The sequence below is a fragment of the Mauremys mutica genome, chromosome 9 (assembly GCF_020497125.1).
Source record: "Mauremys mutica isolate MM-2020 ecotype Southern chromosome 9, ASM2049712v1, whole genome shotgun sequence".
Taxonomy (NCBI): domain Eukaryota; kingdom Metazoa; phylum Chordata; order Testudines; family Geoemydidae; genus Mauremys; species Mauremys mutica.
Window position 1 is genome coordinate 46,392,067 of NC_059080.1, and position 25,890 is coordinate 46,417,956.

The 25,890-nt window shown below is 53.0% G+C and overlaps 1 protein-coding gene across 15 annotated transcripts in view; it reads left to right on the forward strand.

Moving 5' to 3' along the window:
- F8 (coagulation factor VIII) overlaps positions 1-25,890 on the forward strand; it is a 147,270-nt gene that overhangs the window by 112,006 nt on the left and 9,374 nt on the right. For 8 of the 15 annotated variants that reach the window (XM_045029655.1, XM_045029649.1, XM_045029648.1 and 5 more), the window contains one exon: positions 853-1,029. In XM_045029655.1, coding sequence (XP_044885590.1) covers positions 853-1,029 — 177 coding nt within the window. Of the gene's footprint in view, positions 1-852; positions 1,030-13,590; positions 17,652-21,067; positions 21,226-23,216; positions 23,587-25,890 lie in introns of those variants that run through there. The other 7 variants (XR_006582107.1, XR_006582105.1, XR_006582106.1 and 4 more) reach the window with 7 other exon arrangements.

The window sequence follows — 25,890 nt, forward strand, 5'->3', positions numbered from 1 at the left end:
TTTTGGCCTCTCCCAGCAGGAGGCACTACAGATATGAGAGTAGGAACAGTGAGTGCACTTAGCCTGAGCTGTGATCCCTGGCCTGATGTTCAGAAATGTTAAGCACTCACCATTCCCGCCCATTGACATTAGTGGGGGGCTCAGACCCTCTGAGAGTGAGGCCAGTTGAGTTCAAAGTCTCTTTGGATCCAGCAGCTCCATGTAGAACATTCAGACCTCGTCCACAATACAAGTAAACTGTGACTGCGACACTGTCATCTGACATGCTTACAACACACCATGCTGAGTTGTGTCCACACAGCAGCCTTTTTCACAACACACCTGTATGTCCAATGGATTTGTGCATCTGCATCGATCATGCTCCCTGCCGTGTTTGTATCATGGCACTGTGGGAAAATCAGGGTAGCTATCCCACTATGCCTCAGCAGAGCACATGAAGCAATGCATTTTGGGATGCCCTACTGCAAAGAGACTGGGAAGGAGGGCTGGCCAACCAGGTGACACAGATGCTGTCAGGAGATCCTACCCACACAAGGAAATAAGTGTCCTCACTTGGTTCCAGGAGCATGCCATGTGCCAGTCTAGCAGGGCAACACCTGGTTAGCTGAGATTTGTTCTGAAGTTTTAGCACTAACCATGTCCAGAGATGGTTACCAACTTGGTTCAAGGTTACAGCATAGAAAAGGCTTTGGCCTGTTCGCTCCCTGGAGCTGAGGACATTCTTAGAGCAGTGGGAGGGACTGGACATGCCTAAGTAAAAGTTCTGACATGTTGAGAGCTGAGGGGACCGTTTGCACTGTGTCTGGTGAGTATTTCCAAAGGGGACATGAAGGCTGGTGTGTCATTCCCCAGGTGAACAGCCCCAATGAGTGGCTGCAGGTGGACTTTGAGAAGATCATGAGGGTCACTGGAATTGTAACCCAGGGCGCCAAAGCCATCTTCAGTAACATGTTCGTGAAGGAGTTTGCTGTCTCTAGCAGCCAGGATGGCTTGCGCTGGACTCCAGTTCTCCAGGATGGTGAGGAGAAGGTAAACAGAGCCAGGCTGGTGCATGGGGGACCAGGGAAAGCCCAAGGGATCACAGACACTGATACTCAGGGCCGTCCTTAGGCTATGGCTACACTTGCAGCTGTACAGCGCTGGGAGTTAAACCTGTCTTCGTACAGCTGAGTAGGGAAAGCGCTGCAATCTGGCCACACTGACAGCTACCAGCGCACTGTCGTGGCCACATTTGCAGCATCTGCAGCGGCATTGGGAGTGGTGCATTATGGGCAGCTATCCCAGCGTTCAAGTGGCTGCAACATGCTTTTCAAAAGGGGGGGGGTGGAGTGTGACAGGGAGCGTGGGGGAGAGAGAGAGTGGATTTTTGGAGCCGACGCTGTGTCAGCAGCTGCCTTGCAAGTTCCGACCCCCTCCCCCACCCCTCTCTCACTCACTGAAAGCAAATAGCCCTCTTTGTTTTTTTCCTCACAGACCAGATAAGCAGCCTCCCCGAAACGGACCCCCCGCTCCATCCCTCCCAAGCGCCTGTGCTGCTTCTCTCCTCAAGCCCCCTACCTCCCTCTCTCTTCAAGCAAACACTAGCTGTGGGCGTTCCAAAGGGCGCCCCCTGCCTCTGCTCATTCACAGCAAACAGGAGCTGTGTTTGGTTTTTTTATAAGCAGCTCCGGGAGCCCCGGGTTCACAACAAAACAGAGAGAGTTATCTTTCTTAACTTAGGATTATGGGAAAGTTCCGGAGGTCAGTTACAGCGTAGTAAGATTATTCTCTGTTTACACTGGCACCCCAGCGCTGCAGCAGCAGCGCTATTCTCTTATTCCTCTCGTCGAGGTGGAGTACAAGCAGCGCTGTAGCCAGGGAGATACAGCGCTGTATGTGCCTTGCCAGTGTGGACGAGGAGTGAGTTACAGCGCTGTAAAGCCACCTCCAGTACTGTAACTCTCAAGTGTAGGCAAAGCCTCAGGCATACGCAGCTATGCTGCCTAGGTGACCCGAACATATGGGGCACACCTGGGTCTTAGTGTCCACCCGCCTACCTCTTCCTATCCCTGTTCTGACCCTTCCTGCAGGCTCCCACCACAGCTGGCTGCTGCAGCCCAGTGAGTCTTCCTCTGGAGGGGATCTAGCACTTAAAAGTGAAAAAGCCTTCCAGCCTGCCAGACCTATTAGCACAACACTGAAATTGTTAAAGAGCCATTCAAGTGGTAATGAAGCCATTTAACAGGCATTTGCCAATCCCCAGGTATATACTGTCAGTTTCTGGATTTAGGCTGTGGCTATACTTAGCACTTCAAAGCGCTGCCGCGGCAGCGCTTTGAAGCGCTAAGTGTAGTCAAAGCGCCAGCGCTGGGAGAGAGCTCTTCCAGCGCTGTCCGTACTCCACCTCCCTGTGGGGAATAACGGACAGCGCTGGGAGCCGCGCTCCCGGCGCTGGGGCTTTGACCACACTGGCGCTTTGCAGCGCCGCAATTTGCAGCGCTGGAGAGGGTGTGTTTTCACACCCTGCTGCAGCACTGCAAATTTGTAAGTGTAGCCAAGCCCTCAGTGACAAAAACAGTTGTGCATGACTGTAATATGTACTCAGAACATGTCAGTCTACAGGACTTTAGTTTAAAATTTGCTTTAAAAATATTTAAAATATAAAATCACATCTCTAAAAAATCCTTGCATAGATTTTTAGATGCACAAACCGAGTATTCATCTTTAGCCTTAAATGCTTGGATCTTCAGGCATATAGTTTTTTAAATAAATCATTCAAAAGACCCCCCTTATCTAAAATGCACATGTGAGCCCAGACTGCCATCGGGCATAGGGGCACCAGTTTAATAATACTGCATAGGGTCTCATAAATCCTAAGGATGGCCCTGCTGGTATTCCAGGGCTCACACTTGGAGAGGGGCTGGCAACCTCTCTGTACCTTTATTTAATCAACAGCAACTCCTGGGGCTTTTGCCATGGGCAACTCAAGGGCCACTTGGCAGCAGTGTGCTGCCAGGGTTGTGATGTTGTCTCTTTGGGTGGAGCAATTAGAGGGTTTTTTCTCCTAGGATGAGAAGTCGGTGCTAAGAGTCAGGAGAAGTCGGTGCTAGGAGTCAGGTCTGTTCTTGGTGCAATCTTGTTTATGTACCAAGAACGCACACAAAGTCCTGGTTCTTTGAAAAGATAGAAAGAAACAACAGTAGGCAGTTTCTTGGCTGTAAAATTCCCACCTTTGCCCCTCCAGTAGGGGACCACTCACTCATTCCCGAATACCGGACATTCCAGTACTTCTGGGAATGGCATGACCCCTGCCAGTGTGGCCCCCACCCCCACTGGCGGGACCTTGGATGCACAGTGCACACAAGGTCATGCTGCATGGGGCAGCGGGGGACATGCCATTGTTAAGAGCACACTGCTCTTCAGATGGGCGTCCCCCATCTGAACAAAACCACATTCATTTTTTTCTGTGCAGAAGTGGGACATACCCTAGAAAAGCAGGACTGTCTGGTTTAATACTGGACAACTGGGTTCTTACCCTCAAGTGAGCTCAGCATCCTCTCAGGATCACATTCACAGCTTCTCCAGTCATCCTGCTGGCTTTCTTTCGCTAACACACACAGCTTCCAACCACTCTCCTAGCCCCTGAGTTTGTACTCAGTCCACTGAACTGCCAAGTACTTTGGGCAGGCCCTCCATTGTCTCGCCTACATAAAGGGATTTATTTGCTCCTTCCATTGAGCCTGAAAAAGAGCACTTGGCACAGCCATTGGATCAGACTCATTAGTCAGAGCCATTAGTAGCTTTCAGCATAACAATGAGGGGCTCCTCCCAAGACAGCCCCCCTCAGCCAGCTGTAAACCCCTATTCGAGGGTGAGAGCTGGTCTACACTAGAAAATTAGTCAAACGTTGCTCAGGGGTGTGAAAAATCCTTGAGTGACCAACTAAGCCAACCTAAAAATCCCTCTGTAGACAGCACTAAGGCATGTCTCCACTACAAAATTATGTCGACCTAGGAGCAGGTCTACATTACAAACTTACATTGGTGCAGCTGCAGCACATCTGGCAAAGATGCTCTAAGCAGATGGGAGAGAGCTCTCCTGTCAGCTTAATAACTCCACCTCCATGAAAGGCGGTCACTGTGTCGGCAAGAGAAGCTGTCTCCTTGACATAGTGCTGTCTATACAGGTTGGCAGAACTAAATCGCTCAGGGGGGGTGTATTTTTCACATAGTTATACCGAAGTAAGTATGTAGTGTAGACCAAGCCTTAGTTACGTTGGCATACACAGTAATTAAATCGCTTTTGCTCCTTGTGTTGGCAGTGCACATCCTCCCCAAGAGCGCTTGTACCAATTGTACTGTCAGTGTGGGGCATTGTGGGATGGCTTCTGAAAGCCAGTAACAGTCAATGTAAGCTCCACACTCACCTGCGTCAACCTAACTACATCAACATTGACTGTACGCTTCTCGTGGAGTCAGCATAATGGAGCACTTACATCAATGGGAGCAAAATTTTAGTGTAGACACTTAGAGTTAGGTCAAGCTGCCTTGTGTGTGTCGACGGATGAATTCTAAGTCAACCTAGCTACAGCCTCTCGGGGAGGTGGATTTACTACAGTGATTGGAGAACCCCTCCCGTCAGTGAAGGTGCTGTCCACACTGAAGCACTACGGTGCTTTAAAGGACAGACATAGTCTGAATGTGCTGCAGGGTACTATGGGACTCAGGTAATTCATCTGCTCTTCCATTGAAACAAAACTGTCTTCTCAGGGCACTAGCCAAGGAGAGATGCAGTAGCGCCACTTGGCAAACAAACATCTCCTGAGTTGCACTCGCTAGGAGTGCCTGGGCTGGTTGCTGCATGTGGATAGCATAGCACAGTGCTGCTGGAGGTGGGGGGTAACCTTGTTGCAGGGCTGGGCATATTCTTCCTCATTTGAAAATGTCTTACACAAACCAAAACTTTTCCGTTTGTTCCAAAGATTTTCTAATCCTTTAAAAATAAAATTGAAGCAAAATTGGAAACAAAAAGTCATTTTGAATTGAAATATCTATTTTCCATTTTTTTGCATTTTTTTCTTGACCAAAACAATGCAGAGAAATGCATGAAATATTTCTGTCGACCCAAATATCCAGTTTTAGGTGAGAAAGAGTTTTGTCCAAAAAATTTTGCCCAGCTCTAAGGTTTGCTTTCCTGCCATTGTGCCCATTGGTACTTGCTCCTGTGTGAAGCCTTGCGGTGGTGCAGAATTCCACCAGCCCTGCTTGTAAATACCCTTGTGCCACCTGGCCCGTCAGAAAGCAAAGTACAGGGACTTGTTGAAAACACGCATCACCCCCAAATTAGGCCAGAATAAGGGGCTTGGTAAAATCCTGACTGTGCAATGGCCCAGGGGGATGGGGATAATGGAAGAGGACTGGTTACAGTGTGTTCTGCAGCAGCTGGGAGATGGCACGAACTCGTGACATAGCAATACGGATGATTTAGTTGGGGATTGGTCCTGCTTTGAGCAGGGGGTTGGACTAGATGACCTCCTGAGGTCCCTTCCAACCCTGATATTCTATGATTCTATGAACAGTCTATTAGTATGTGTATTCCCTCTGTGTATAAGAATCATAGAATCATAGACCCAGAGAGTTAGAAGGGACTGCAGGGGCTGGTCTAACCCCCTGTCAAGATGCAGGATTTGTTGTGTCTAAACTATCCAAGACAGATGGCTTTCCAGCCTCCTTTTGAAAACCTCCAGTGAAGGAGCTTCCACAACCTCCTGAGGCGTCTGTTCCATTGTCCTACTGTTCATACAACTAGGAAGTTTCTCCTGAGATTTAATCTAAATCTGCTCTGCTGTAGTTTGAACCCATTGCCTCTTGTCCTGCCCTCTATGGCAAGAGAGAACAAATTTTCTCCATCTTTTTAATGGCAGCTTTCAAATATTTGAAGACCGCTCTCACATTCCCCTTGCTCCCCTGCCCCCCGCAATCTCCTCTCTTCCAAACTAAACATATGCCATTCCTGCAGCCTTTGCTCATACAGCTAACATTCCATCCCTTTGATTATCTTTGTTGCTCACCTCTGGATCCCTTCCAGTTTCGCTACATCCTTTCTATACATTGGTGACCAAAACTGGACAGTAGAGCAGTGCTGTCACCTCCTGTGATTTGCATGCTATGCCTCTGTTAATGCAACCTAAAATTGCATTTGGTTTTTTTTGCAACAGCATGGCATTGCTGACATGTTGAGGTTGTGATCCACCACAGCTCCCAGATCCTTCTCAGCAGTGCTGCTGCCAAGCCAGTTATCCACCATTCTGTATCTGTGCATTTGGCTTTTCTTTCCTAAGTGCAGCACTTTCCATTTGTCTTTGCTGAATTTCATTTTGTTGTCTATAGCCCAGTTCTCCAATTTAACAAGTTCCCTCTGAATTTTAGCTCTATCCTCCAAAGTGTTGGCATCCGCCCCCCAGCTTTGTGTCATCTGCACATTTGATCAGTATGCTCTCTATACCTACATCTAGGTCATTAATAAAGATGTCAAACACCACCCCATACACTGCCTCCCCATATATTAGACCTGGGCTGTAACAGAATGATAGAGAAAGCCTATTAGAGCAATTAGCTGTCTGCACCCGACGCAGTGCAGAAAAGACGGTTACTCACCATAGTAACTGTTGTTCTTCGAGATGTGTTGCTCCTATCCATTCCAGTTAGGTGTGCGCGCTGCGCGTGCACGGCTCTTCGGAACATTTTTACCCTAGCAACTCCGGCGGGCCGGCTGGGCGCCCCCTGGAGTGGCGCCGCTATGGCGCTGGATATATACCCCAGCCGGCCCGTCCGCTCCTCAGTTCCTTCTTGCCGGCTACTCCGACAGTGGGGAAGGAGGGCGGGTCTGGAATGGATAGGAGCAACACATCTCGAAGAACAACAATTACTACGGTGAGTAACCGTCTTTTCTTCTTCGAGTGATTGCTCCTATGCATTCCAGTTAGGTGATTCCCAAGCCTTACCTAGGCGGTGGGGTCGGAGTGAGACGTGGCAGAGTGTAAGACTGCTGAGCCGAAGGCTTCATCGTCTCGAGATTGTTGCACCAACGCGTAGTGGGAAGCGAAGGTGTGGACAGAAGACCAGGTGGCCGCTCTACAGATGTCCTGGATGGGGACATGGGCCAGGAAGGTGGCAGACGAGGCCTGCGCTCTCGTCGAGTGAGCAGTGAGGTGGCATGCAGGCACGCGAGCAAGCTCGTAGCATGTCCGGATACATGCTGTCACCCAGGAGGAAATCCTTTGAGAGGAGACCGGTTCGCCTTTCATGCGATCAGCAACTGCTACGAACAGCTGGGTCGAACGCCGGAAGGGCTTCGTCCACTTGATATAAAAAGCGAGAGCCCTGCGGACGTCCAGGGTATGAAGCTGTTGCTCCCGAGGGGAGGCGTGCAGCTTCGGGAAGAAGACTGGGAGAAAGATCTCCTGGTTGAGGTGGAAGGCCGACACCACCTTAGGGAGGAAGGCCGGGTGTGGTCGAAGCTGCACCTTGTCTGCGTGGAAGACAGTATATGGCGGACCAACCGTGAGAGCACGGAGCTTGGACACCCGTCTTGCCGATGTAATTGCGACGAGGAAGGCTGTCTTCCAGGAGAGGTAGAGCAGAGAGCACGTGGCCAGAGGCTCGAAGGGCGGTCCCATAAGCTTGGCCAGCACGAGATTTAAATCCCAGGTCGGGGTAGAACGCCGCACCGGCGGGTACAAGTGGTCCAGGCCTTTAAGGAAGCGGGAAACCATCTGGTTGGCGAAGATGGTCCGACCTGCCATGGGTGGACGAAAGGTGGACACTGCTGCCAGGTGCACCTTCAAGGAGGAGACCGCAAGACCTTGCTCCTTAAGGTACCAGAGGTAGTCCAGGATGGTAGGGATAGGGACTACGAAGGGATTGAGGCCTCGTTGATCACACCAGAGCGCGAAACGCTTCCATTTCGCAAGGTAGGTGGAGCGAGTGGAAGGCTTTCTGCTCTCTAGCAGGACTTGCTGCACTGCCGCCGAACAGTCCCTCTCTGCGTGGGTCAGCCACGCAGGTACCAAGCTGTAAGATGGAGGGACTGTAGGTCCGGGTGGCGGAGTCTGCCGAAGTCCTGCGTGATGAGGTCCGGCCATAACGGGAGGGGAATGGGATCCCGAACGGAGAGCTCGAGCAGCAGGGTGTACCTGCTGGGAAAGTGCTGCCTCGGCCAGGCCGGAGCGACGAGTATGACGTGGGCCCTGTCCCTCCGAAGCTTCAGTAGCACTCGGTGTATGAGCGGGAACGGAGGGAAGGTGTAGAGGAGGTGATCCGTCCAGGAGCAGAGGAATGCGTCCGACAGGGAGCCTGGGGAGCGACCCTGGTATGAACAAAACAGATGGCACTTCCTGTTCTCCTTGGAGGCAAACAGGTCTATCTGGGGAAACCCCCACCTCTGGAAAATTGTGTGCACCACATCCGGACGAAGAGACCACTCGTGGGAGAGTAACGACCTGCTGAGATGGTCGGCCAGCGTGTTCTGCACTCCTGGAAGAAATGACGCTTCCAGGTGAATGGAGTGGGTCACGCAGAAGTCCCACAGGAGCATTGCTTCCGTGCAGAGGAGGGAGGAGCGGGCTCCGCCCTGCTTGTTCACGTAGAACATTGCCGTCGTGTTGTCCGTGAAGATTGCCACGCAGCGGCCTTGCAGACGGGCGCGGAAGGTGTGACACGCTAGGCGGATCGCTCGCAGCTCCCGGACGCTGATGTGGAGAGCGAGCTCTTGGGGTGACCAGAGACCCTGGGTGTGAAGGTCGCCCAGGTGAGCCCCCCATCCCAACGCCGAGGCATCCGTGGTCAGGGTGACGGATGGGCGAGGAGGACGGAACGGGACTCCTGCACACACGACCTCTGGGTTCAGCCACCAGCTGAGCGAAGCGAGTGTCGGCTTTGTGACGGTGACTACCATGTCTATTGAGTCGCAGTGCGGGTGGTATACCGACGCCAGCCAAGATTGAAAAGGGCGAAGGCGGAGCCTCGCATACACCGTGACGAACGTACAGGACGCCATGTGGCCCAGGAGGCGCAGGCAGGACCGAACCGTTGTCGTGAGAAAGGTGAGAAGGTCCTGGATGATGGAGACCATCATCTGGTGCCGAGAGCGAGGGAGGCAGGCCCTGGCCAAAGTGGAGTCGAGGACCGCTCCGATGAACTCCACCCGCTGTGATGGAGCTAGAGTGGACTTCTCGGCATTGATGAGAAGGCCGAGGGACCGAAACAGGGATAGTATCTCTGACATCTGGTCCTTTACCAGCTGTCGGGATGTCCCGCGAACCAGCCAGTCGTCGAGATACGGGTATACATGAATGCGACGACGGCGGAGGGCTGCAGCAACTACTGCCATGCATTTGGTGAAGACCCTCGGCACGGTGGACAGGCCGAAGGGTAGCACCGCAAACTGGTAGTCCGCACCGTTGACCACAAAACGCAGGTAGCGTCGATGGGGAGGGTAAATCGCGATATGGAAGTACGCGTCCTTCATATCGAGGGCGGCAAACCAGTCTCCCGGATCCAGGGAGGGAATGATGGTCCCCAGGGTGACCATGCGAAACTTGAGCTTGAGCACGTACGCGTTGAGCTCCCGGAGGTCCAATATGGGTCGGAGACCTCCTTTCGCCTTGGGGATGAGAAAATATCGGGAATAGAATCCCCTGCCCCGCATGTCATGAGGCACCTCCTCTATGGCACCCAAGCTCAACAGAGTCTCGACCTCTTGTAGGAGGAATTGCTCGTGAGAAGGGTCCCTGAAGAGGGACAGGGAAGGCGGGTGGGAAGGAGGGGGCGAAACAAATTGAAGGCGGTAACCAGACTGGATTGTACGAATCACCCAGCTGTCCGATATTATTTGGGACCACGCCGGAAGAAAGTGGGAAAGGCGGTTGCAAAATAAACGGGAAGGATCCAGTACAGAGACTGATGGGCCGTCCTCGGGCGTCCCATCAAAAGGCCTGTTTGGGCCCTTGAGGGGCCTTGGAAGGCGCCTGGCTCTGGTTGCGCCTGTTGCCCGACGGTCTACGGCGATTCAGGCCGGGACGCCGGCTATTATAGGGTCGCGACCTAGGCTGATTAAATGGCCGGTAGGGTTGCTGTCGGAATGACCTTTGCTGGGTAGCCGGTGTGTGCATACCCAGAGTGCGAATGGCTATTCGACCGTCCTTCAGGGTCTGAATTCTGGAATCCGTCTTTTCAGAAAACAGACCCTGAGTGTCGAAGGGTAGGTCCTGCAAAGTGTACTGCACCTCCGGTGGCAATGTGGAGGACTGCAACCAGGAGATGCGCCTCATGGTTACTCCTGAGGCCAGGGTTCTAGCACCCGAGTCCGCGGAGTCCAGAGCGGCCTGGATGGAGGACCTGGAGGACTTCTTGCCCTCTTCCAGGAGGGCCGTGAACTCTTGGCGCGAGGCTGTTGGGATCAGCTCTGCGAATTTCGCCAGGGACACCATGATGTCAAAGGTGTATCTGGCGAGGAGGGCCATCTGGTTGGCTATCCGGAGCTGGAGACCCCCTGCCGAATAGACCTTTCGGCCCAACAGATCCATGTGCCTCGCTTCCCTGGATTTCGGCGCTGGAGCTGGCTGACCATGCCTCTCCCTGTCGTTGACCGACTGGACCATGAGCGAGTCTGGTGCAGGATGGGTGTATAAGTACTCATACCCCGTTGGGGGGACGGAGTATTTCCTTTCAACACCGCGGGCGGTGGGAGGGACGGACGCCGGTGACTGCCAGATGGTAGTGGCGTTCTTCTGAATAGTGCGGATGAATGGCAAGGCCACTCGCACTGGAGCCTCAGCTCCAATTACATTTGTCACCGGGTCTTCGTCCTCAGTGACCTCCGCTACAGGGAGGTCGATAGCCTTCGCCACCCGGCGAAGAAGGTCCTGGTGGGCCCGCAAGTCAATAGGTGGAGGGTCTGCCGTAGAAGCCCCCGCCACCGCCTCATCTGGTGAAGATGACGAGGACAGACCTTGGACCACCGCCTCCGCAAGTGGTTCCTCTATGGGGTGGGCAGCTGTCTCGGACCGTGGATGCTCCGCGGGATCAGGCGGTAACTGGGCCTCACCTGGTGATGGGGGCGGCCTGCTGAGTGTGGCCTCTGGCACCCTGCGTTCGGAGGCTGGGGTCCGCAGGGGGCAAGGGAGCCCTTGAGTTTTGTATTGGGCCCAGGGGACCCAAAAACCCCACTGCTGTGCACCGTGGACTTGTCCTTGCGGGGCAGCCTGAAGATGGCCATAGCTGTCTGCCCGCGAAGCGACCGATGAGTGACGAGATGGCCACGGAGGTGCGGAGGCGCTGACGGACTGCGTCGTCAAAACTGGCAATCTGTCCCCGGACGGTGCCGAGGATCGGTGCTGGTCGTCACGGTACCGAGATGGCGAACGAGACCATCGACTGCCGCGGTGCCGGGAGCTCGACCGGTGCCAGGAGCTCGACCGGGATCTCGACCGGCGGTGCCGGGAGCGGCTTCGGGAGTCACGGTGCCGGGAACGGTGCCGGGAATCGGACTTCCTGCGGTGCCGACGGGACGGTGATCGGGACCGGGAGCATCTCCGGGAGTGCGACCGGTACCGCGATGTTGAGCGGTACCGGGACTGCGACCGGCGTTGAGAAGGTGAACGGTACCGCGATGGAGAGCGGTGCCGGGACCTGGAGCGGCGCGACGGTGACCGTCTTTGGGACCGGGAGCGAGACCAAGACCTGGAGCGCCGTTTATCCCGTCCGTCAGGGGAAGGGGGCCGCATCATAGCTGGCTTACCCGCTGACTTAACAGCCTACACCGGCGGTGCCGGGGGCCGGAGGCTCGGTGCCTCTGTGAGCTCTATGAGCTCTCTCGCCGTCGAGAACGTCTCGGGCATGGACGGGAGCTGTAGCTCGACCGCGGTCGGCACCGGGGAGCAGGGTGGTACCGGACTCAATGGCCCTTGCGGCACCGGAGTCAACGGTACGGTGCACGGTCTGTGCACCGCCACAGCCGATACCGGAGGCGTCGGTGATGGCTGGGCTACTGGTCCCGAAGGCTGCGGCTTCGAGGTCGCCTTCGCCGGCTTACGTTTCCTCGATGGGGAGAGGGAACGGTGCCGGGTCGCCGGTGCCGCTTGCGGAGGTCGAGGAGCCTCAGTACCGGAGCGGCTCGGGGCCGTTGGTGCGCTGCGCGCCGATGATGACTTCGGCGCCGGCGGGGTCGGTGCCGGGGGCTGGAGCATTGCCTCCATGAGGAGCTGTTTCAAACGACTGTCCCGCTCCTTTCTCGTTCGAGGTTTAAAAGCCGTGCAGATAGGGCACTTATCTGGACGGTGAGTCTCCCCGAGGCAGCGCAGGCAGGAGTCGTGCGGATCCCCGACCGGCATGTGCCGCTGGCAAGTCGCACAGGGCTTAAACCCCGGTGCCTTGGGCATGAGCCCGGACCGGTTGCGGAAGAAGAGGGGTAAACCCCCCTTATTCCCTTATCCTAAACTATAACTAACTAACTTATTCAACTATCTAACAACTAAGTACTTAACAACTATATACATACAAGAGTAGAGAAACGCTAGGGCTGTGGAGGACAGAGAGCACGCCACTGTTCCAACTGGCCGTCACGGGCGGTAAGAAGGAACTGAGGAGCGGACGGGCCGGCTGGGGTATATATCCAGCGCCATAGCAGCGCCACTCCAGGGGGCGCCCAGCCGGGCCGCCGGAGTTGCTAGGGTAAAAATGTTCTGAAGAGCCGTGCACGCGCGGCGCGCACACCTAACTGGAATGCATAGGAGCAATCACTCGAAGAAGAACTGATTCTTCTAGTTTATTCTCCAGATCTTTGTCCTGTTTATTTTTAAATTTCCCAAGTGATAAAGCTCCTACCCTTTCCTTGGGAATCTCTGCTGCAATCTGATAGACCCTGCTGTTTATAATCCTCCTCCTCTGCTGTTATCTTCCTTTGCTTCCTTTCTTCCCAAGTATGTCCTCTGCTTGCACCACCTGAAATAATTCCCCTCCTTCAGATACAGGGATTGCCTTCCTTAGTATTGTCCTACCCAGGGCCAGCTCCAGGCACCAGTGAAGGAAGCAGGTGCTTGGGGAGGCACAGCTGGGTCTTTATAGAATCATAGAATATCAGGGTTGGAAGGGACCTCAGCAGGTCATCTAGTCCAACCCCCTGCTCAAAGCAGGACCAATCTCCAGACAGATTTTTGCCCCAGATCCCTAAATGGCTCCCTCAAGGATTGAACTCACAATCCTGGGTTTAGCAGGCCAGTGCTCAAACCACTGAACTATCCCTCCCCCCAGTGAGTCCCTCAGTAAAGAGGGAGTAAAGGACCGACCGCCGAATTGCCGCTGAAGAATGAAGTGGCACGATTGAGTTGCCGCCGAAGTGCCACTGATTGCCCCACTTTGCCGCTTGGGGCAGCAAAAAAGCTGGAGCCGGCCCTGCTCCTACCCCCAGCTGAGTGAGATTCCCCACTAGAGTAACTCCACTGACATGCAGGGGCTGGTTCCTGGGATGAATCTCTGAATCTTTCCCCACTGAATCTTTCCCCACTGACATGGCAGAGCAGAGAAAGTGCCAATGATTTCTTCCTCCTTTCAGATCTTCCAGGGCAACCAAAATCACTTCAGCACCGTGGTGAACTCCCTGGATCCTCCGCTCTTTGCCCGGTATCTAAGGATACACCCCCGCAGGTGGCAAAACCACATTGCCTTGAGGATGGAGTTCTTAGGCTGTGACACCCAGCAAACATACTGATGTGCTGACAGCTTTGTATTAGAGGACCTAGCTTTGGCTGGACGCTGAACCATCACCAAGCCTGGAGCGACCCAAAGAGGAAGATCTTCAAAACCCATATGAAGGGCCACATTCACTGCAGGTCTAAGCAGAAGCAGCACCATTCACTTCAGTGGAGTTTCATGCATTTACACTAGCTGGGTCGGGAATGTGGCACAGAGCACTCCAAGTGGTCAGAAGAAAGGATCCTGCAAAGGTTTATGGGTTGCCTGCCCTTCCCCGTCTTTCTCTTTCTCATATACTGTGTGTCATATAGTCAGAACATAGCACTAAATAATTAAACCGTAATTTTCCAGGAAACATCTGCCGCCACCCCCCACCTCTCTTCCCCAGACTCAGCCAGCCTTGAAATCCCCATGGGGTTTAGCGTCAGCATTCACAGCAGCTAATAATTAATTAGCCACTGAGATCTGCTTCATTATTTTCCCCCATAAACTGTCAGTGACCTGGCCCTGGCCCCAGCATGAGCAATTGAGGGCGTGGTCTGGAGGGAGAGATAAGAACGTCGCCCAAGGGCCACATTTTGCAATCAGCTGGGGTTCAGTGCACCCAGCGGCCCCTGCCAGAGTCCAGGCTGGGGCTGTGCTAGCTAGGCAGAATGCCTGAAGCCAGCGGCTATGCAGCCTGACTCAGGGCTGTGGGATTTGCCCCACATGCCCTTTTGTTTCCCTTCCTTTGCTGAGTCAATAGTGCTCCTGTCATGGCCCAGTGCCACCATTCTGTCTTCCGCAAGTTGCTCTCTTGTTGGCAGTCATCTTCTGGAGCAAACCCTCCTCCGCCTGGGGCTTTTCTCCCTTTCTGTGCTCACGGTAGCCTGCTGTGGGACTTTGGCCCCTCATGTGCTGATACCACGAAGAGTGCAGCCCAGGCAGGCTCTCAGATTGTCACAAACAAGGATACTTCCTGTTGCACACATGTACCCACCCCTGCCCAGATGCACTGTCAGGCCAGAGGCCATTGGAGATTTCCATTCAGTTGGGGCATTTTACAGTAAGGCCATCTAGCCCACATTGCTTCTTCATACTAACCACCGAACGTTAGGGGAATCTGGAGTGGGAGCTGGATTTGGCTGTTATGCTCTTTCTCTGCTTTGGCTGAACCCAGTGGCTGCTTTCCCATTAACTTTAGGTAGACTGGGCCTGGATCCAAACTGCGTGACTTGGGCCCATCTTGGCTTATGCTACTGTCTGCTGCCAGCATATTAGAAACAACAGTGCTTGGAGCTCTATGATTAGACTAGACTGCCAGGCTGTGATCCAATCCCTTTCCCAGCCTGCACTATACACACTGGCCACACACTGTGTAGAATCCAAACTCGCCGCTTCCTGAGGGTTGGTTTTATTAACAAGGCCACAATAAGATAACGTTCAGCTCAGACCGTCTCCCCTGGCTTGGCTGCTCCTAAGGCTCCTCCCTCTTGACTGCTCAGCCTACACCCCAGATCCTCAGTCCCCAGAGGGCCCCTCCCACCTCCCTTATATCCAAGTGGGATAATGAGTTACCTGACTTGGAGACTCAGCAGAACACAATTAACTCTTTCCCAGCAGGGTCACCAGGGTGGAGTCTTTCAGTCAAACACTGCTAGCCTGTGACAGGCACAGAGACAGACTGACCCCCACCTCTGGAACACAGCCAGGAAAAGAGCAGGCATAGACCCCTCAGTATTATGGTCCTGGTGTGGTTATAGTTAGGTTCCAGTGTTTTCAGATGGGTGCCCACCTACAATGACCTTTTCACTTCTTCCCCCCCAGCTCATTTTTCCTGGATGTTACAACTACCAAATCCCCAAACTGTGCAGACATTGTTTTAACTGAACCGAACAAAAATAAAAAATGATTTTACTGAGGTAATCCTAATAAAGGCCAGACTCCAGCCAGATGGCACTGTGCTTGCTTTCAGGGCTTGTGACCAATCCAAACACTCACTACTGGAAGCCAGTGCCAGCAATGCAGACCACATAAAAGCTCTCACCCCTAGGTAAAGTTTAGCAGCAAAATATTTTTAGTCACCAATCTACTTGGAGTGGAAATATTGAAGCAGAGGGATCCTCTGATGAGGATGCTGACGCTGAATTTGCTTCATGGGACCTTCATTGACTGATCCCAGATGACCCCATTTCGTCTCATACCAGGGTTGATTCAGGGGTTAGACAGTGCACATTTCTGCTCAGCTCCAATGGGCATTCAGAGCGCTCTACACTAGAACTAGTCAGAAAATCATTTTTCCCCACTCCGAAAAATGTCAAAAAATGTGGGTTTTTGTTTGAAAATTTTCTTTGCAGTTTTTTTAGATTTTTGTTGAAAAACTAAAAACTGGGGGGGGGGGGGAAGCAGGAGAGAAATCACAAAAACGGAAACAAGTTCCTTTACGCCAACAAAAGCCCAATCATTTTTTACAAAAGTGGACTTTTGTTTTTGGTGAAAATATCTGTTTCACCGAGAAGCCTAAAAAGACTTCCCTCCCCTTTAAACTACCATCCAGCTGTGAGGCCCCGGGTTTGTCGCATTCCGACAGGTCAGAGCGTGAAACGTTTAGAGAGTCTGGCAGAGGATAGAGGCTGCAGCAATAGGAACATGGGGAACATATCAGTTAGTGAGATTAGATGAGCTAATGTTGAGGCGTTGGGAAGGGAAGTGGGTCCCTCTCTCGAAAAGTGATCCACCGGGTGGAAAAGCTGGAGAGCACCTGACCTCCCTTAACTAAACCCAGTGAAGATGGTTCACCAGCTAAGCTTCCATAGTCAGCCTGCTCTTTGGGGATCACTGCCAACTCTGTCCAGTTGCCAAGGATTCAGGGGGAAGGTGGTGCAGGGGTGAGAGTACAGGGCAGCGAGATGGAGGGGGAGCTCCCTCCCCTCTCCCTGGCTTGGTAAAGCACACAGCTCCCTTGCTGTCCCCCTCCTCTCTCTGGCTTGGAGCTCCCTGTTGCATTAGGTCTCAGGTTGACCCTTTGGGTGAGAGTGGGCCCCTGGCTCACCTCTTACATAGTTCTCTGGTGCGGTTCTGAGGTGCTCCCTTCCATTGGTGCCGTGTAAGCAGGCCTGCTCCCTGCCAGGGGATGGCAGGCAGGCTAGACAAAAGAAAACTAGTTCCACGGCCCTTGCCTCATGCATGGGAGAGGGGAGCAGGCTTCCAGCGCTGCAGGCTGTTGCGGCTCCCACTCTTCTGGGTGGCTAAATAGGGTCTCAACAGCAATAACAGCCCAGACGGCTGAGGCGAGTGGTGCACACCATGCTCCAGCTACTACCAACACAGTGCCCCGTCTGGTTTGGATGGCACCCAGTTCCCTGCGTTCCTCCCTTTTATAGAACCCTTGGCAGGGTCAGACAAGCCTGGGTAGGGGCTGGTCCTTAACCCCCTCTTGACTGGTGTGTGTGGAGGGTCAACTCAACTCCCTCCCCCCACAGCTGGATAGTGATGTGAGAGCTCCCCGTTTTGTTTCAATCTACTTTAACCAAGGCAGGTGTTGGGAAGGGAAGGGGGGGGTGATGTCATAAAAGCAGCAGGGTTCCACATGACAGCTTTAGAACCCAGAATGGGAGACTCCAAGATCAGATGTGATCAGGGGTGTGTGTGTGTGTGTGTGCGCGCATGTGCATGAGCACATGCACATGTCCTCTGGGGCTGTCACTCTGCAATTTGGCCATCATCTGGAACCAGAAGCCTGATTTGTTCCCCAGGGGCTTGGCCTCACTGCCCTAGGGCTGCCTCTGACAGTGAGTACTTCGTAATTTGCTCTGTACAAAAATCTTTTTACGGACCTGATGGCCTGACAGTAAGAGGGTCTCAGTTCTTGCTCTGTAATGTATTATACTGCCCTTGTATTGCCCTGGTAAAAGATGAGAAATACAGCCTTGATATTCTGGAGTTCATTGATATCTCTCTGTGTGCGCGCGTGTGTGTGTATATGTGTGTGCAGGTACAGATGTGTGTGCATGTGTATGTGTGGGACAATGATTTTCCTGGGGACTGTAATAACAGCTCTTTGCATGGGTGGCATAGCGAGATTCCGAGATGTTGCTGGCCAGCCAGGACAGCCACTCCCTTGGAGGAAAGCAACACAAAGTTTGAAGCAGGTTGGTCTCAGTGGAGGAATGTCTTTCCCTGCCACTGGGTGACTTGTGGGCTGTGAGCTGGGCTGTAATAGACAGTGGTAAATGTTCCCTACAGCAGTGCTAGCTCAATGGCACAAGGCAGCAGGACAGACAAAGAGTATCTTCAGTGGATCCTAGAGATCCTAACAAGGATGGCAGCCTAAAGACTAGGCCTGCCAGCTGGCGGAGGCACATGGGACATCCATCCTCTGTGCCCTAACACTCCACTCTTGTGAGTGGTCAGCTGGGGATCGAAACACACAAGCATCCTGCTCTTACAGTGCTGCACAGGGCAGGATTCCTGTGTATTTCAATAGGCATGAAGGATGTGCCATTGCACAGGCCATCAGTGCATCCCCCTGGTATCCCACATTCAGCAGCAGCAGCCAATATCTGACACCTCAGCTGATGGGAGGATTCAAACATAATGCCCCCAGGTGGTGCTGCATTGCTTTATGTGAGCGGCCAGAGGATCCCTTCCTCACTGGCCCCTGCAGTGATTATTGCCCAGAGCAGGAGATCCGATTACCCTTCAGCCCAACTGCATCATCACAATAATAACCTGCTCATGGGAACAGAGTGACCAGCCTGAAGGACGACTCCTCATGCTCATCAGAGCAAGGAACTCCTGCCTGTGTGGCTGGTGGCTAAGAAGGACTCGGAACAGTCCGTCTCTCAGTGGTTTGCAAGCTGATCTTATCTTTTATTTTAGGAACAGGAGACCAAACAATGCCCCTTTCCAAGGTGATCTTTCCAGAACCCAGAGCAGCTGCAGAATATACACTGAATCCAGGCATTCCAACTCGCTCAGTGTCAGAACACAGCTGGCTAGGGCCACTGCACTGCTCAGTGATTTGCTCCACAATACCCTTCCATGATGGACCACCCTCCTCATATGAACCAGCAGCTCACAAGCTAGTGCCATAGAAACCCTGGGTGCCATCTGACATGCCCTGCAGGGATCCATCCTGCACAGGCAGAGGCATGGACCAGATGGCTAGGCAGCTCTGTAGTTCCTGTCATTGTACTAAGCAACCCTGGGGGGAAAGTGGGGTTGGGTCCCCTGGGAAGTGTGGCCTACTTTAGAGTGACAGGTACCTCCTCCAGTGATTAGCCTGCCCTTGCCAGCTGTGTTCTGAAGCTATTAGATTAGATCCTGGTCTCCCTGTTCCATGTAGTCACTGCAGCTTCCTTGGCATTGGTAAAATCAGCTGGAAAGGGGCCAGGAGGCCAAAATGGTTGGTCTTGGCTTGAAAGGGGGCAGTGGCCAGAATCAAGGTGTGAGAGGGTATACTCAGGGGCACCAGTGGAGAATGGCTGCAGGGCTAGTGAGATGCACTGAAAGGATGTCAAGTATCAGAGGGGTAGCCATGTTAGTCTGGATCTGTAAAAAGCAACAAAGAGTCCTAACTCAGTCTATAAGGTGCCACGGGACTCTTTGTTGATTGAAAGGATGGTGCTGCTCTCTCACCAGCTTCATCCTGCTCAAAGCAGGAGTCGCAACTCACTGCCCTCATCCCAGATGCTGAGTTTTTTAAATATAGTGATAAAGAGATCTAAAAGAATCAATCAGTTGGACAGAAGGTCAACCCAGGAAGTGTCCAATCTGGAGTGTTCCCAAAGTATGAAGCCAGCCTTGAAATTCCAGGCAGCAGGGTATCAACAGGGAAACTGCACTAAACCTGCAGTTCATGGGAAAAGTCACAAGTCTCCTGCAGCGACTCCAGCTGCCCAGAAGTCACTTGACTCAGTAATGACTGTGGAATGCTGGACTGTGGGTGGTGGATTTGTAAAGCCTGACAGGCTCCTGGACTAGTTTCCAGAACTGTCTCTTTAAATGTATCTTTTCCCCCGGGAATGGAAACAAGACCTAGTTTCCCCTTGCCATATGAGTCGGAGCTCCTCAAATCCCCAGCCCCCATGTCATCTCAAAACAAGAATTCAAAGGTTCTGCAGAGTTAAAGGGCCAGATCCTTAGCTAATGTAAATTGTAGCTTTGTTGCATTCAGTAGAATGGTACCACACAGTTTACACCAGCTGACGATCTGACCCGAAGTGCTTGCATGGTGTAAACTGGTAGCAAGTGCTAACAGTGCAATTAGGTTGATTTGGGGAGAGAGGGTCTTTCCTGCAACATCATCTCAGGATTACAGAAACCTACTCAGTTTAGAGTCAGGGGAGTTTGATAAACTCTGTTACAAAATAAACCCTGGTCATTCTTTCAAGAAACAGCCTGGAGGGATTATCCATCACCTGGGAGCTTCTCTGAGATATCTCACTGATGGTTTCATCCCCCTCCCGCACAAAGCCATATGCCAGGTTATCCATTTCCCTCTTTTCTAGCCTCTCTCTTCTTTCTGCCTCTTCTTCCTCTCTTCTCACTCTCCTTTTTTCTTGTGGCTGATCTTGCTTAGACTTCAGGTATCCATGTGAGTAACTTGGTTCCAAACAGCAAACCCAAACCCTTTGCTGCTTGGTGCTGCACTACTGGTGGATTTTGGCCCCACAGGAGTATCACATAGGGCTCATCAGTGGTGTAGAGCTGGTATACTGGCTCCTACATCACCCCTACTCCTACCTGCCAGCACAGGGGGCATAAGAGGTATTTTGTACACCTGGTATTGTTTACAACTTCCTTCAGGCTGTTCTAAATTATGCCAGGGAATTGGCTTGTCAACGCAGCTGGCCCAGGATTGGGAGAGCACAAAGACCACCTTTGCAACTACCTCTTGAGCTGCAACAGCCACAGCTTGAGGATCTGGGTCATAGTCACTGCTGTGACACAGAACTACGCTGTCTATTGCTTATGCACAGGCCACCCTGGATCCTGCCAAGAGGCCAGTGACCTTTTTCTGGGTGTCTTTGCTTTGGGCTTTTATTCCTCTCCCTCGATACATTTTAATTTCTTAAAGCATTTAAAAAGAAAAAAAATTCCCCCACACTGAAAGGCACCAAAATAAACAATGTCAAAATGCTGGCTAAAAAGGGCTTTTTTCCCCAAATAAAATGGCAAATGACAAGAGAATCAGGGCAAAAATGGCTTCATCTGGTTTTTAAGGTCAGGCTTGACAAAGCCCTGGCTGGGATGATTTAGTTGGGTTTGGTCCTGCTTTGAGCAGGGGGTTGGACTAGATGACCTCCTGAGGTCCCTTCCAACCCTGATATTCTATGATTCTATCTCTTGGTCAGGACTCTAGAAACAGCAGAATCCAGACCCAGCCATCCCTGGGAGACCCTGCAGATCCAGGAAATTGACCACATGGGATACATCTGGGAACCCTGCAGGCCCAGGAAATCGATCACCTGTGGTACACCTAGGGGCCCTGTAGGCCCAGGAAACTGACCAGGTGGGGGACACTTATCTGACCCTAACAGACCCTCAATACTTCCAGAAAGGCCTAACCCACCCCCAAGTTCCTTCCTGTTATATCCCGAAAGGAAATTACTTTTCGACCTAAAATGTGCGCTCATTTCAATCTTGTGCATGAGCAGGAAGCGCACTATCCAGGGGAGACACTTGATACTGGTAATGTCAAACCCTGCTGCTGTAACAGTGGGTTCTCAACACCAATTCTATGAAAACAGATATGGGAGACTGATGTAAGGGGACAATTAACATTAATTAGCAACAATTTGTTATTCCCAGAATGAATCCCATGCTGCATAAAATCGATCACTTGATGATTACCTGTTCTGTTCATTCCCTCTGAAGCACCTGGCATTGGCCATGGTTGGAAGACAGGACACTGGGTTAGTGGACCATTGGTCTGACCTAATATGGCTAGTCTTATGTTTTTACAAAATACAGAACCAGACCCAAAAATGGGAAACAACCCGGAGGGAGGGGAGGGAGCCTAGTGAATAGGAGCTGGGGTCAATTCCCACCCTACACTGATCTGCTGGGTGACCTTAGGCAAGTCACTTCCCCGCTCTGTGCCTCAGTTTCTTTTCTGTAAAATGGGGATCATGGCATTGCCCTCCTGTGTAGAGTACACCTGAAAAACGCTATAGAAGAGCTCAGAATTATTATTATTATATGTATCCAGGTACTTACAAGACCCATCTGAGCCCCTCCCAAGTATTCATTCTCACAAAACCTCCATCAGGTGGGGGCAGTGCTATTATCTCCACTTTACAGGGGGTGGGGAACCATGGCAGAGAGAGACAAAGTGACCTATCCAAGCCTATGGCAGAGCCAGGAATTGAACCCAGCCCAGTACTTTAACTACAGGATCAGCCTTCTCCTTGTATGAGCTGAATCAGGGAACTGTTAATTACACTGAAGATCCCCCATGCTCTTTGAACGTATTTAATGCCCCCATGAGTGTCAGATATCTGAGAAGTCATTGTCCGTTGTATCTTCCATGCAGCATCTGCAGCTTGTGGGGGACAGGGTAAAGAGGATACACTGCTGTTGTCTGGCAACTTGTGTCTCCCAGCAATATTTGTAATGCTCAGATGCAGTGTCAATTTAATATCAGATATATTCTCTGTTGGAGGACTCCATTTGCCTCTGGCAGGGGTGTGGACTGGCTGATTCAATAGGTTCTTTTCTATCTCGGCTATGATCCTAATGGTTCTCTTCATATTTCAGAGTAATTCTCCTCTTCCCTGCTGTTTATACCATGGTTAGCTGCAGGATTGTAGTTTGCTCTCTGCATTTATAGGCTCCTACAGCAGTATTTTCATTGTTATGAGCCTGCCTCATGCACTATTAGGATAAGGAAAGCATGAATCCAAACAGCCCTTCTTCCCCTAGGGATGCACAAGAAAGTCTTTAGAAGTGCTCATAACAGCACAGTTCCTAGCTATGCCTGCAATCAGATGACAAGGTGTGAGTCCATGGATCATTCTGTAGACATCCAAATCCTGGATCCAGATTTCCCCAAACGGTGCGGATATTGGAATCCCAGCTTTATAGCTCAGGCCTTGCCTCTGTATTAATAAATTCAGAATCTGTCTTAGTGAGATGCTCTTTCTAGCAAGAATACACTTAAGAGCCCGTCCGACTGGCTAGCCAGGGAGTAGAGAATTAAGGGACTACTTTCAAAGGTGGGCTGCAATTTGCACCCACTTAAGCCTGCATGAGCGCATCCAAACAGGCACTACAGGCACAGTTGTGCATTATTTGGGCCTGTTCCAAAGGCCACTGAAATCAGTGGAAAGGTTCCCACTGACATCACTGGGCTTTGGAACAGGCCCTGTGTGAACAGTTACTCACCAGCATGTTGGGCTCATACGTTTTTCTGCTGTAATAAGGGGAATGGGTTTGGGAAATTTTCTCCTTAGTAACTGATGAGTCTTTTCTCAGAATAACAAAACCCCAACCTGTTTACAGTTTTCAGTCTTCTTGTGGTCAAAGAATGCCTAAAGATCAAGACTAGGGCCCGGCAAGCGTGTGAGAGGCCAGGTGGAACCAGGTGAGGCGAATCCAGCCCTGTGAGAAGTCCCCTGGCAGGAAGAAGCCATGGCACTGCTGTTGCACAAGGCTGCATTTCCTCTGCTAGTCCAGCTGATTGCCTCTGCCTCCTGCTACCAGTCCACCTCCAAGCCTGAGGTCATCTCCCACCCACCCAGGCACCTCTTCAGGATCAGAGAGTGGGGAGCCCAGAAACCAGTCCCAGGAAGACTTCTGACTTGGCAGGAGAAGGGGAAAGTTTACCCCTTTGCTGTGGGAGAGAGAGGAGCGTCAGGCCAGGAAATCCAACGTAAGTAGCAAAAGCAGCAGCTAAAGCCACATTATGTAGAGACAGGCCTCATGCCTCCAGCTCTATGGGCTGGAAGTAGAGAATGGTACTGCCAGATCCATTGGTAGTGCTCATAGATGATGTATTTTTAACCCCCCCTCTCTCCTGGTGTCTGGGATCTGGAGGCTGAGGTACACGATGGATGTGAGGCTTATTGTTCTCTTGGAGTCAGTTCAGTGTTGGAGAAAGGGACAGGATTTGCAGCTCTGAAACTATAAATTCTTCTTCGAGTGATTGCTCCTATGCATTCCAGTCAGGTGTGCGCGCCGCACGTGCACGGCATCTCGGAACTTTTTTACCCTAGCAACTCCGGCGGGCCGGCTGGCGCCCCCTGGAGTGGCGCCACTATGGCGCCTGTTATATACCCCAGCCGGCCCGTCCGCTCCTCAGTTCCTTCTTACCGCCCGTGACGGCCAGTTGGAACTGTGGAGTGCTCTCTGTCCTCCACTACCCTAGCTCTCGCTACTGTTCTCTGTATATAGTTCGTTTAGTACTTAGTGTAGATAGTTTTTGATAGTTAGTAAGTTAGGTTTTAGGATAAGGTTAAGGGGGGTATCCCCTCCCTTTCCTCCCCCGGTGCGGGCTCATGCCCAAGGCACTGGGCTTTAAGCCCTGCGCATCGTGCCAGAGGCCTATGCCAATCGGGGACCCGCACGACGCCTGCCTCCGTTGCCTGGGCGAAGGTCACCGAACAGATAAGTGTTCTTTCTGTTCTGCCTTCAAGCTGCGGACTCGTAAGGAGCGGGACATTCGATTAAAACAACTCCTAATGGAGGCGTCGCTCCAGCCCCCAGCACCGTCCGCGCCGGCACCGAGAGCTTCATCGGTGCAGAGCGCACCGGCAGCACCAAGCCGCTCCGGCACCGCGGCCCCACAGCCTCAGCCAGCGGCTCCGAAGACCCGGCACCGCTCGCTCTCGCCTTCGAAAAAACACAAACTGGCGAAGGCACTTGCTAAGGCCCGCGCTGAGGACTCAGCGAAGATGATTGCGCCACCTGCGGCCCCTGCGGTGGCCGTGCACAAGATGTGCACCGGGCCATTGACTCCGGCGCCGCAAGGGCCGTCGAGTCCGGCACCGCCACGCTCCCCGGCACCGACCGTGGTCGAGCCCCGGCTGCCATCTACGCCGGAGACATTCTCCTCGGCGCGCGAGCTAATACAGCTCATAGAGGCACCGAGCCTCCGGCCCCCGGCACCGCCGCCGCGGGCTGTCGTGTCGGCAGGAAAACCGGCCATGATGCTCCGGCCGCCCTCTCCGGACAGACGGCACGGACGACGCTCCCGGTCCCGGTCACGTTCCCGCCGCAGGTCACCGTCCCGTCGATCATGATCTCGGCACCGCTCACCATTGCGGTACCGGTCGCCGTCTCGACGTCGGTCGCAGTCCCGGTACCGCTCGTCATCACGGTACCGGTCACACTCCCGGCGTCGCACCAGGTCCCGATCGCCATCGCGTCGGCACCGACAGAGGTCTCCGTCCCGACACCGTTCCCGGCACCGTTCCCCGCGCAGCCGCTCCCGGCACTGCAGGTCCGAATCCCGGTTGAGCTCCCGGCACCGGTCGAGCTCCCGGCACCGCGGCAGGCGTTGGTCTCGGTCACCGTCCCGGTACCGTGAAGACCGGCACCGATCCTCGGCTCCGTCCGGGGCCGGACTGCCTCAGTCGACGGCGCAATCCATCAGCGCCTCGGCACCGCCATGGCCATCCCGCTCGGCGTCGGTCGCCTCCGCGGTGGACAGCAATGCTCACCTGCCGCCTACCCCCCACGGTCAACCTCAGGGGGCACAGCAGTGGGGATTCTGGGTGCCATGGGCCCAGTATGAAGCTCAGGGGGTGCCGTTGCCCCCAAGAGCCCCTGCTTCCGAGCGCAGGGCACCGGAGGCGACGGTTAGCCGGCCGCCCCCTTCACCTCCACGTGAGCCTGACTGCGACGGGACCATGCAGCCCGACCCAGCCGACGAACAGTCCGCAGGTCCTTCAACGGAGGCCGCTGTCCAGGGCTTGTCCTCGTCGTCCTCACCGGACGAGGCGGTGGCCGGAGCTTTCACCAAGGAGCCTCCGCCTATAGACCTGAAGGCTCACCAAGACCTGCTTCGCCGCGTGGCGACGGCTATGGCTCTTCCGGTGACGGAGGTTCAGGAGGATGAGGACCCTATCACTAACGTCGTCGGAGCGGAGGCTCCAGTGCGAGTGGCGTTACCGTTTGTGCGGACAATACAGAAGAACGCCACCACACTCTGGCAGACGCTGGCGTCCATCCCTCC